At 47.2% G+C, this 12,509-nt stretch overlaps 1 protein-coding gene across 2 annotated transcripts in view; it reads right to left on the bottom strand.

Moving 5' to 3' along the window:
* Positions 1–10,848: 10,848 nt before the first annotated feature.
* Positions 10,849–12,509, bottom strand: part of ice2 (interactor of little elongator complex ELL subunit 2) — a 166,322-nt gene continuing 164,661 nt past the window's right edge. For both annotated transcript variants that reach the window (XM_043680584.2, XM_043680585.2), the window contains one exon: positions 10,849–11,116. In XM_043680584.2, the coding sequence (XP_043536519.2) occupies positions 10,913–11,116 (204 nt within the window). In that variant the 3' untranslated portion in view covers positions 10,849–10,912. The remainder of the gene's footprint in view (positions 11,117–12,509) is intronic.

The raw sequence follows: 12,509 nt of genomic DNA, 5'->3' as shown, positions 1-12,509 counted from the left end.
TGAGTAAGGGGAGTGGGGGGACACTGTCTGTGAGCGAGGGGAGTGAGGAGACAGTGTCTGTGAGCGAGAGGAGTGGGGGGACTCTGTCTGTGAGCTGGGGGAGTGGGGAGACACTGTCTGTGAGCGAGGGGAGTGGGGAGACACTGTCTGTGAGCGAGGCGAGTGGGGGGACACTGTCTGTGAGCGAGGGGAGTGTGGAGACTCTGTCTGTGAGTGAGGGGAGTGGGGATACACTGTCTGTGTGCTGGAGGGTTGGGGAGACACTGTCTGTGAGTAAGGGGAGTGGGGAGACACTGTCTGTGAGCGAGGGGAGTGAGGGGACACTGTCTGTGAGTAAGTGGAGTGGGGGGACACTGTCTGTGAGCTGGGGGAGTGGGAAGACAGTGTCTGTGAGCGAGAGGAGTGGGGGACATCTGTCTGTGAGTGAGGGGAGTGGGGAGACAGTGTCTGTGAGTAAGGGGAGTGAGGGGACACTGTCTGTGAGCGAGGGGAGTGGGAAGACACTGTGAGTGAGGGGAGTGGGGGACACTGTCTGTGAGTAAGGGGAGTGGGGACACAGTGTCTGTGAGCGAGGCGAGAGGGGACACAGTGATTGTGAAATGCCTGATTGGCTGACTGACAGTGTCGGAGCCTGTGTGTATTGTCTGACTGTGACAGGGTTCTCTGACCAAAGTCAGTTGCCACTGGATGTGACTGAGATGTGCTGGCAATCTGTCTGCGCTGAACCGAAAAGCAAGGCTGGAGCACTGAGAGCCTCAAATCTCTGGCTGGGTGCACGAAAAAGGCAGTGCAAGTCTGGGTCGTTATGGCAATGCAGGTAGGCCCAGACTGAGTGAGCACTATAAGAGCAGATGAACAGCCCAATGATACAGCCTGGTGCGGTCCCTGAACTGGGTGTGTGTCCCAGAGCACTCAGTCTCCTTGCTACAGCATTACAGGGAGAGTTTTCCGTACAGTCTGAGGTGAGGCATCGAAGTGCAGAAACCCAGCTGTGACTGGGTCAGAGATATGCCAAGAGGGTTGTTAAAAGCTGGCACACATCAGATTGCAATAGCGGTGGATGTGCCCGTGGAATGTGGCCCCAGATGTTGATGCCCAGTGTCCTACTTGGAGACTCTTCAGATCACAAGGCAAGACACGCTCTGACATGCGTGTGGAGAATTCTCAGCACCTCGCTTGCTCAGGATGGGAAGTGAGATGTGCGGTTCATAAAATTTTCAACAAGCCATAATCTCCCTGATTATTCACTTCGCTTCAATGGATCTGCCTCCACACTTCAAACCCAGGCAGGAACCTGGACCCCATACTCGAAACCTTCCACAGATCTCTCGGCCTTTCCTGGAAAGAATTAATCCTGACCCCCCCCCCAAAAAACACCATCAAACTGCATTAGGATCATGATATGGAACAGCAAAGTGAAGTGGGGCAGAAACCTCAAGCAGGAGAGAGATATCAGGCAGACGATTGAAGGTTTAGTAGAAATGTTGAATGTTTGGAGAATTTTCAAAGAAAATCCCAGACCAGGAAAACTAAGAAAGGGAGGCAGGTAGTGCAGGAGTCTGTTTGCGCGTCTGACTGGAGAATCCCCAATCACAATCGATCGATTGGAACTTATTGTACCCCTCGAAATGTTAGAGCCAGTCTAGGTAACAGAAATTTGGCTGTTTGTGCTATATTCCCCTTAGAGTCCATCACCCTCTACATTTTCCAAAACAGCATACTTGTTTGAGATGGGGGTAGCCACAGGAGACTCCTGCACTACCTGCCTCCCTTTCTTAGTTTTCCTGGTTATAACCCAGCTACCTGACTGTATCTGCGGCTTTTCTCCCTTCCTATAACAGTCATCCATCACACCTCCTAGCTCCTGTAAATTCCTTCTTGCCTCTAACTGCTGCTTCAACCTATCCATGCAATCTGATAGGATTCACAACCAAAGACACTTCCTGCAGCGAAAATCATCAGTAACATGGAAACACTACCTAATCCCCCACATCCAACAGGAAGAGTACATCACGCTACTCAAGTATCACAAGGTTAATCACACAGTGAATCACCTGAAAATATATTTTCAGAAAGAAAGATCAAATTTGTACTTTGACCCTGAGGGAGGCTATTCAATCACTGAAATAGCATTGCTGTGGATTGGTTTTGAATTTACCCACATGAAACATAAGCTATCCACTCTGGTTCAACAATCTCTCAGCATGGTCAACATTATCCAGTCCTTCTAGAATATACAGAAAATGTCATATCACATCCAACATTGTATATTGCAGTAAAAACATGTTGAACATACCCCATTACTTCACCATCAATCACCAGCAGTGGCTCAGTGGTTAGCACTGCTGCCTCACAGTACCAGGGAGCTAGGTTCAATTCTACCCTTGGGCGACTGTCTGTGAGTTTGCAAATTCTCCCCGTGTCTGCATGGGTTTCTGCCAGATGCTCTAGTTTCCTCCCACAGTCCAAAGATTAGATTCCCTACAGCATGGAAACAGGCCATTCAGCCCAACGAATCCACATTGGAGAGTAACCCACCCAGACCCATTCCCCTACCTTATAATTACTCCTGACTAATGCACCTAACATTATGAGCAATTTAACGTGGCCAATTCACCTAACCGGCACAACTTTGGACTGTGGGAGGAAACCGGAGCACACCCACGCTGACACGGGGAGAACGTGCAAACTCCACGCAGACAGCCGCCCGAGGCAGGAATTAAACCCAGGTCCCTGGCGCCGTGAGGCAGCAGGGCTAACCACTGAGCCACCGTGCCGCCCAGTTAGGTGCAGGTTAAGTGGATTGGCCATGGGACATGCAGGACTACAGGGATAGGGTAGGGGGTGGGTCTGGGTGGGATGCTGTTCAGAAGGGCGGTGTGGGCTCAGTGGGTCCAATGGTCTGCATCCACACTGTAGGGCTTCTATGATTTAATCATCTGGTTGCTCTAATTTGTATCTGTATTCTTCCATTAACTCTAATATCCTCTCCAAGGTATTGTATTGACCTTAACTTTATTCAGTATTTAGAGTTTGGTCACACCAATAATTTGCAGCAGATCATTCTGATTGTGACTCTGTATTCCCATGTAATGTAGCCCAGAAACTGATTTACTTCACTCACATTCACTGAATATATAAATTCGGAGGAGGCCGTTCAACCCTTCTGGCTTGACCTACCAGTTAATATATTCATGAACTGATTTGATTACGGCTCCAATCTCACCATTCCGGTCACCCCTGACAGATTTTTGTTTGAGAATGGAGGTTAAAAGTTAGTCAATGGCCGAAAAATATTTCTAAAATATATTCAATGGCCCGATCTCCAACATTCCCTCTGGGCAGAAATCCAAAGATTCATGACTCTCAAAGAAAACAAATTCTTATCTCTGTCTTAAATAGGCAACTCCTTTAAATTTAAAGTGACCCTTGTTCCAGCCTTTTCCACACTTCGAAACATCATTTCAACATCCAACCTCAGGGTCAGCTGTTTCAGTAAGATCATTATTCCAATTGGTACCAGAAGCTGGTATCCACCTATCCGATCTTTCCTCACAAGATAATCCCCGTCCCATCCCAGGAATCAGACAAGTGAAGCTTTTTCAAACTGTTTGCGACATACTTATATCCTTCCTTAAACAGGGACACCAAAACGGTACAGAATACTCCACAGAGTTCGCTCAATTCACTCGCAGGATGTGGATGTCGCTGGTTAGACCATCATTTATTGCCTGTCCCTAGTTGCCCCTTGAGAAGGTGGTGGTGAGCTGCCGCCTTGAGCTGCTGCAGTCCCATTTAATGCAGCTGGAGACACAATGCCCTTAGGGATGGGATTCCAGGGATTTTTACCCAGCGACACTGAAGGAATGGTGACATATTTCCAAAGGGCGGCACAGTGGCTCAGTGGTTAGCGCTGCTGCCTCACAGCACCAGGGTCCCAGGTTCGATTCCAGCCTCGGGCGACTGTCTGTGTGGAGTTTGCACATTCTCCCTGTGTCTGCGTGGGTTTCCTCCGGATGCTCCGATTTCCTCCCACAGTCACAAAGATGTGCAGGTCAGATGAATTGGCCATGCTAAATTGTCCATAGTGTTAGGTGAAGGGGTAGATGTAGGGGAATGGGTCTGGGTGGGTTGCGCTTCGGAGGGTCCGTGTGGACTAGTTGGGCCGAAGGGCCTGTTTCCACACTGTAAGTAATCTATCTTCCTAAAAGAAAAGTCATAATGGCGCGAGTCTTGGAGGGGAACTTGCAGGTTGTAGTGTTCCCATGTATCTGCAGCCCTTGTCTTTATAGATGGAAGTGGTTGTGGGCTTGGACAGTGCTGTCGAAGGACATTTGGTGAATCCCTGCAGTGCGTATTGTAGATGGTAGACACTGTGGCTGCTGGGGTTCAGTTGGCGAGGGAGTGGATGGGGTGCCAATCAAGCAGGCTGCTTCGCCACTACTTGAGTGTTGTTGGAGCTGCACTCATCCAGATAAGTGGGGCACATTCCATCACACTCCTGACTTGTACCTTGTAGACCGTGGATAGGCTCCAAAGATGCAGGAGGTTATATCGTCAACCTGCACAGCTTGAACAAAACACTCCTGCTTCTATGTTCCATTTGCCTAGCAACGAACAATACAGCAGACACCAAAATGCCCTGTGCTGATAAGGAACTGATCCTTATTCTAAATGTTTGCCTCAAATACCTTAAGGAACGTCCCTTACTTCCAGGGCATCCCGTTGCAGACCAAACAGAATCTCTCCCACCCTCTTCCATTGAGCAAAAGATACAAATGTTTAAAAACACGTACCAACAGATTCAAGAACAGCTTCTTTCCCAGTTATCAGATTTATAAACGGTCCCACTAATAAAATCTAAATTATGGTTCGGTCGATGCGAATACACAGAGTATGGTAAATAGTATAGGTGAGCTCCACCTGCAGATTGCCATGTGGAAATGTGATTATATAACTTCAACAGAGACTTGACTCATGGGCAGGACAGGATGTCAAATGTTCCACATATAAGGTGTTCAGTAAAGATAAGCAGGTATTTGAGGCAAACATTCAGAATAAGTATCAGTCCCTTATCAGTAAAGAGGAAGAGACAGATGTATTGCTTAAGGAGACCATTGCAACATTTCATGCTGCAGCTGTACAAGACTCTGGTGCGTCCGCATTTGGAATATTATGTACAGTTCTGGTCACCGCATTATAAGAAGGATGTGGAAGCATTGGAAAGGGTTCAGAGGAGATTTACTCGGATGTTGCCTGGTATGGAGAGAAGGTCTTACAAGGAAAGGCTGAGGGACTTGAGGTTGTTGTCATTAGAGAGAAGGTTGAGTGGTGACTTAATTGGGACATTTAAGATAATCAGAGGGTTAGATAGGATGGACAGGGAGAGCCTTTTCTCCTCAGATGGCGATGGCTAGCATGAGGGGACGTAGCTTTAAATTGAGGGGTAATAGACATAGGACAGATATCAGAGGCAATTTCTTTACTCAGAGAGTAGTAGGGGTGTGGAATGCCCTGCCTGCAACAGTAGTAGACTCGCCAACTTTAAGGGCATTTAAATGGTCATTGGATAAACATATGGACGGGAATGGAATAGTGTAGGATAGATGGGCTTCAGGTTGGTTCCACAGGTCAGTGCAACATCAAGGGTCTGTACTGCGCTGTAATGTTATATGCCCTATTTCTCTCACATATTGATCTTTCTCTGCATCTTCTCTGTAGCTGTAACACTATATTCTGTTCTATTACCCCATGCAAAGAATGGATTGTCTCGATAGCAAGCAAAACAATACTTTTCACTGCATCTCGATATGTGACAATAATAAATCAAATCTTGCCTTTTCCTCTGTGAGTACATTCACTGTGGCCACTGGGCATCATCATAATGCCCTCCACTTCATGGTCACCAGCTCATCGTGCACAGTCTCACAATAAACGTCTCCCTCATCTTATTTTATTTGGGTCATCCTGAGAAGAGACGCAGTGTATACTTATTCTCACACACACTCTCTATAGGGAGGTGAACCAGCAGACAATGCAATGTAGAATCATAGAGCTGGGGATCTTACAAATGCTGTAATTGTACCAGCCTCCACCACTTCCTCTGGCAGCGCATCCCATACACACACACACCACCCTTTGCATGAAAAAATTGTCCCTTCGGTCCCTTTTAAATCTTTCCCTCTCACCTTAAACCTATGCCTCTCGTTCTGGACTTCACTGTAGCAGGGAGACCAGAATTGCACGCAGTATTCTAAAAGTGGCCTAATCAATGTACTGTACAGCCACAACATGACCTCCCAACTCCTGTACTCAATGCACTGACCAATAAACACAAGCACATGTTTAGTATGACTATATCATATTGCAACTGTTCAATCTATTTTCAATCTAGACCTGATTTACATTGTTGTCTCACTATGGAAACAACCTCATTTCAAAACTTTTATTCCCAGGGGAAACACTCAGCACATATATACATTTATCTGTCACCCGTTTACGCATTTCCCAAAGAAACTCAAAGTGAACTTTCTTGTATTCAAATTTGAAACTCAGCACCTTCGTGAACATTGTATCCTTTCTAAGTTCAGTCATTGTCCCTCTGATTCTGAACTTCAGACCAGATGAAGATATTTAACAGTGGAGATCCCAAACAGAAACCACCCACGAATCCACAAGAGATCTGACGTGAACCACTTTCCTCAGGCTGGCAATGTGCCAGTATTCTCTAGACTATGTTCTCTGTTAAACAGAACTTTCACGGTAACATAGATATTTAAACAGTGGAGAGGCTAAACTAACGAGGAGAAAGTGAGGACTGCAGATGCTGGAGATCAGAGCTGAAAATGAGTTGCTTGAAAAGCGCAGCAGGTCAGGCAGCATCCAAGGAGCAGGAGAATCGACATTTCGGGCATGAGCTCTTCCTCAGGAATGAGGAGAGTGTGCCAAGCAGGCTAAGATAAAAGGTAGGGAGGAGGGACTTGGGGGAGGGGCGTTGGAAATGCGATAGGTGGAAGGAGGTCAAGGTGAGGGTGATAGGCCGGAGTTGGGGTGGGGGCGGAGAGGTCAGGAAGAAGATTGCAGGTTAGGAAGGCGGTGCTGAGTGCGAGGGATTTGACTGAGACAAGGTGGGGGGAGGGGAAATGAGGAAACTGGAGAAATCTGAGTTCATCCCTTGTGGTTGGAGGGTTCCTAGGCGGAAGATGAGGCGCTCTTCCTCCAGCCGTCATGTTGCCATGGTCTGGCGATGGAGGAGTCCAAGGACCTGCATGTCCTTAGTGGAGTGGGAGGGGGAGTTGAAGTGTTGAGTCACGGGGTGGTTGGGTTGGTTGGTCCGGGTGTCCCAGAGGTGTTCTCTGAAATGCTCGACAAGTAGGCGGCCTGTCTCCCCAATATAGAGGAGGCCACATCGGGTGCAGCGGATGCTTGGATGCTGCCTGTCCTGCTGCGCTTTTCCAGCAATACATTTTCAGCTCTGATCTCCAAAAGGGGAATGGGGCTGTTTATGATGGGTTTGAATGGAGGGGAATGGGGAGACTGTGTATGGGGGATGGAAAGAGTGTGTGGGATCAGGAGGGACTGAGTAAGGACATGGGATGGGAGTCTGTGTCAGGGTGTGGGATGGAGGGAGTGTGTAGGGGTATGGGATGGAGGGAATGTGTCAGGGTGTGGAATGGGGTGGGAGTGTGTAAGGGTGTGAGATGGGGAGGAGTGTGTAAGGGTATGAGATGGGGAGGAATGTGTGAGGGCGTGAGATGGGGAGGTGTGTGTAAAGGTGTGGGATTGGGGAAGTTGTGGTGGGGAGGGGGAGAGGGAACCAATTTTGTGTGGGTGACTGGGGCATCGGGGTGCTGGCTTAGTGAGGGCTGATCCAGAAGAGAGGAATGGGGTCTGGGTTAGTGTAAAGGATGAGGGAGGCTGGGTTAATGCAGGAGAAATGGGAGGACTGCATTGGGACTGTGGAGTGCTGGGTGTGATCAGAAAGGCAGGGTTACGGGGAATGAGAGGAAGGGTCAGAGTTGGGGTAGAGGGGGATAGGGGCTCAGCTGGGTTTCAGAGCACTGGGTCGAGGGAGGGCTGAGTCAGGGTGGGGATATGGAGCTCAGAGTGGAACAGTGAGGGGACCTGGGCTGGTGTGCTGGTTAGCACCGACCTGCTTCCCCTTACCTTTCACCGAGACAGTCTTGGCCATCTCTCTGGTCCAGGAGTTAATTGATGTGTGAGCTTATTTACTTTCCAAAATGGTGATTTGCTAACCCATGGCACCATCCTCAATTAAAGCATGACTGTTCTCATCACAATCACTCTTACCATCTGTTTTTATACATGGGATTTAGTCTTGAAATAACAATATTGTACGGCAACACTGATTCAAATGTTTTTGAAATTAAATAAAGCAAAAACACAACTACAGCATCAGGGATGGAATAGATGGTGGTGTTTAAAATTCAGCTCTGAGTCAAGTAAAAACTCTAAGCCTTATAAGATCATGACGGGTATACACAAGGTGGATGGCAGGTGTCTTTTCTGTGGGATGGGGGATTTCAAGTCCAGGGGATGTATTTTTAAGGCAAGATGAGAAAGATTTACGAAAAACAGGAGAGGCACTTTTTAAAAACAGTGTGGGCCGTGTGTGGAATGAACCTGCACAGGCAATGTTGGGTGAGCGTATGGTTACATTTAAAAGACATTTGGAAAGGATTGGAGGGATATGGGCCAAGCACAGGCAGGTGGGACTAGTCAAGTTTAAGATTATGGACTGTTTGGACGAAGGGTCTGTTTAAGTGCTGTATGACTCCAATGACTAAGAATCATAAAGCAGTAAGGGGAATTAGGCCCATAAATCATACAGCCTGCTGCACCATTCGATCAATTATACATTTTCACACCAATTTCACTAATGCCAATGACACCATCTCACTGAAAGCCATGCCCTCACGTCTCTGGATACACTCCTCCATCCCACATCCTTAACCACTTGCACTGAAATGAGCAAAGCAAGTTCAATCTCAGGATGCGTCGAGTGAAGCCATTTGTTATTATGGCCAAAACAGAGATTGCTGGAAAATTTCAGCAGGTCTGTCGGCATCTGCGAAGAGAGATCAGAGTTAATGTTTCGGGTCCTTTCTTCAGAACTGTTCCGAGGAAGGGTCACTGGACCGGAAATGTTAACGCTGCTTTCGCTCACAGATGCTGCCAGACCTGCTGAGTTTCTCCAGCAATTTCTGCTTTGTTTCAGATTCAGATTCAAATTCAGCGAGTTTGCAGATGTCACCAAAACTGATGGTGGACAGTGAAGGTTCTCTAAGAGTACAACAGGACCTTGATCAAATGGGCCGAAGAGTGACAGATAAGAGATTAATTTAGATAAATGCTGCATTTTGGAAAGGCAAATCAGGGCAGGATTTATACCCTTAACGGTAAGGTCGTGGGGGAGTGTTGCCGAACAAAGAGACCTTGAAGTGCAGGCTCATAGTTGAAAGTGGAGTGCCAGGTAGACAGGGTGATAACATGCTTTTCTTTATTGGTCAGAGCATTGAGTATAGTTGTTGGGAAGTCATGTTGAGGCTGTACAGGACATTGGTTAGGCAACTTCTAGAATATTGCCTCCTATCGGAATGTTGTTGTTAAACTTGAAAGGGTGCAGAAAAAGATGTATAAGGATGTTGCCAGGGTTGGAAGGTTTGAGCTATAGGGAGAGGCTGAATAGGCTGGGGTTACTTTCCCTGCAGCATCGGAGGCTGAGGGGTGACCTTATAGATGTTTATAAAATCATGAGGGGGGACGGACAGGGTGATTAGTCAAGGTATTTTCTCCAGGGGAGGGGAGTCCAAAACGAGAGGGCATGGGTTTACAGTGAGGGGAGGAAAGATATAAAAGAGACCTAAGGGGGCAACTTTTTCACACAGAGGGTGGTACGTGTATGGAATGAGCTACCAGAGGAAGTGGTGGAGGCTGATACAATTACAGCATTTAAAAGGCATCTGGATGGGTATATGAATAGGAAGGATTTAGAGGGATATGGGCCAAGTGCTGACAAATGGGACTGGATTAATTTAGGATATCTGGTCGGCAAGGAAAGGCTGAACCGACGGGTCTGTTTCCACGCTGGACAACACTGATTTCAAGCATTCGCAGTCCTTTTGTGACTGAGGCTGTTTATCTGCTTGTTGGGAGGTTTCACAAGTGCAGAAAAGCATTGGGTAACAGGGAATACAAAACCACAACACACTATGTTTTCCTGTACTGATGGATTTTATTTTTAAAAAATGTATATTAATACAAATGTAGAAGTATAACAAAAGAAATGTGTTGAGAAGCCTCTGATTTGGAGTGTTGACATACTCTGTACAGCTTAGATGTCAGGCTGTGTAGTGACTTGAATGAGGCTTTTTGTTTCTGAAATGAGTCCAAAGGCTACACCCTTAACGGCCGGCCAGTCAATGAGTCACTCTCCAAACTCTGTTCACTGTAACCACATTGCAAAAGAAAATCATCTTTCAGCTGAGCTGCATCTCGGGACAGTGGAGATTGAATCTCATTTAAAACAGAATTAGCTGAACTTGGCGGGTGACCTCATTTTTAACTTGAGAAAGCAGAATTGAATCTGTGCCCGTCCTTTCTAAACCGGCCAGTCAGATTCACAGTGCTCGCTCCTTGCGACCGGTTACCAGAGCAAGGTTACGCTCTCAAGTCAATGCCTGGTCCTTGCAAGGATGGGGAGGAGAGGGGGGGGCTGCGGGCAAGGTGTTGCTGCTGAAAGATTGGCCCTCTGACGATTCCTTCAGACCTGACCAGGCCCAGGAGAAGGCTGACCAGGCCTGGCATGCTTTGAGAAACAGGAAGGCTGTCATCCCTCAGTGAGTTAATGCCAATCCCAGCCCTGGCACCACCTTATGCCCCCTCCCAGGCCTCACTGGCACTTTACGCCCTGCGCCTTCATCTTCTTTTCTTTCCACCACTGTTTTCGGTTCGCTCTCTTCCCTTTATTCTTCTTTCTCTTTGGCGCCGCCCCCCTGGTTCCAGCGGGTTGAGCCGGTGGGGGATGACTCCTCGTTTCCACGGCAACTGGCTTACTTTGAGCAGGAACGTTTCTGTTTGCTTTGGCCACACCCATCTGGAAACGAGAAACCAGATGAATTTTGATGTAAGTCATTGTCACAATGCAGCGTGCCCGGTTCCCACAGATTATTACATTGTTTTAAAACAATCTGAGCCCAGTCTAACATCGGGAGAGTTGTTAATATTTATTCCAAGACAAACTTAACCACTTTAGAGCTCCTGGAGATCAGAAATATATATTCAAGCCACACATGAAAGTTCCCCGATGCAGCACCTGGGAAGGCCCTACGTTTGCAGTCCGAGTTTGGGCAAGAACATCATTGAGACAAGAGAGGGCAACATCAAAGGCTGTCTAATGCAGCCAAATCTTGTAAATGATGGAACTGCTGAAAGACAAGGGTTGAAGAGATGAGGGAGATAAATTTCACAACTAACTTGTTCTGTCATTGCAATGTTATGGCAATTAATAAACTCTTCTATCATTAGACCACAGGAGCAGGAATAGGCCATTCAGCCCATCGGGTCTGCACTGCCACTCAATGAGATCCTGGCTGATCTGATAACCCTATCTCCACTTCCCTGCCTTTTTCCATGTAATCCTTGATTCCCTTCCAGATTAAAAATCTGTCACAGCCTCGAATATACAATCATGGATTCCCTACCATCGAGTCTGCACAATCGTTCGAAGCACAACAGCCCTCTAACTGATCCCCTTAACCCACAGTTCCCCTGGTTAGCCCACCTAGCTTACACATCCCTGGACACTATGGGTAATTTAGCCAATCCACCCTAACCTGCACATCTTTGCACTGTGGGAGGAAACGAGAGCACCCAGCAGACTGTTTTCCCTGGAGTGTTGGAGGCTGAGGGATGGTCTTATGGAGGTTTATAAAATCACGAGGGGCATGGAGAGGGTGAATGGACAAGGTCTTTTCCCCAGGGTAGGGGAGTTCAGAACTAGAGGGCATAAGTTTAAGGTGAGAGGGGAAAGATTTAAAAGGGACCTAAGGGGCAATTTTTTTCACACAGAGGGTAGTGTGTGAATGGTATGAGCTGCCAGAGGAAGTGGTGGAGGCTGGTACAATTACAACACTTAAAAGGCATCTGGATGGGTATATGAATAGGTTTAGAGGGATATGGGCCAAATGCTGGCAAGTGGGACTAGATTAATTTAGGATATCTGGTCAGCATGGATGAGTTGCACTGAAAAGTTTGTTTCCGTACTGTATGTCTTTTATAACTCTATTTGACAGCCAACTCTGATCTCTCTACAGTTTCAGAGTTTACAATTCCAGTTAATAGCTGACTCAGCAGCTTTAATATCATAAAGCATCCCAAGACATTTCACTGAGGCATTACCTCAGAAAACTGACAGCAGACCACCTCAGGAAGTATTTGAACAGGTGTCAGAAAGCTTGGTCAAAGAAGCAGCTTCAAGACTGCGAAGT

The sequence above is a fragment of the Chiloscyllium plagiosum genome, unplaced genomic scaffold (assembly GCF_037043375.1).
Source record: "Chiloscyllium plagiosum isolate Xiang-an unplaced genomic scaffold, Cpla_swu_hap1 HiC_scaffold_42, whole genome shotgun sequence".
Lineage (NCBI taxonomy): Eukaryota > Metazoa > Chordata > Chondrichthyes > Orectolobiformes > Hemiscylliidae > Chiloscyllium > Chiloscyllium plagiosum.
Note: the sequence above shows the minus strand (reverse complement) of the source record. Positions and strands in the feature narration are given on the sequence as shown.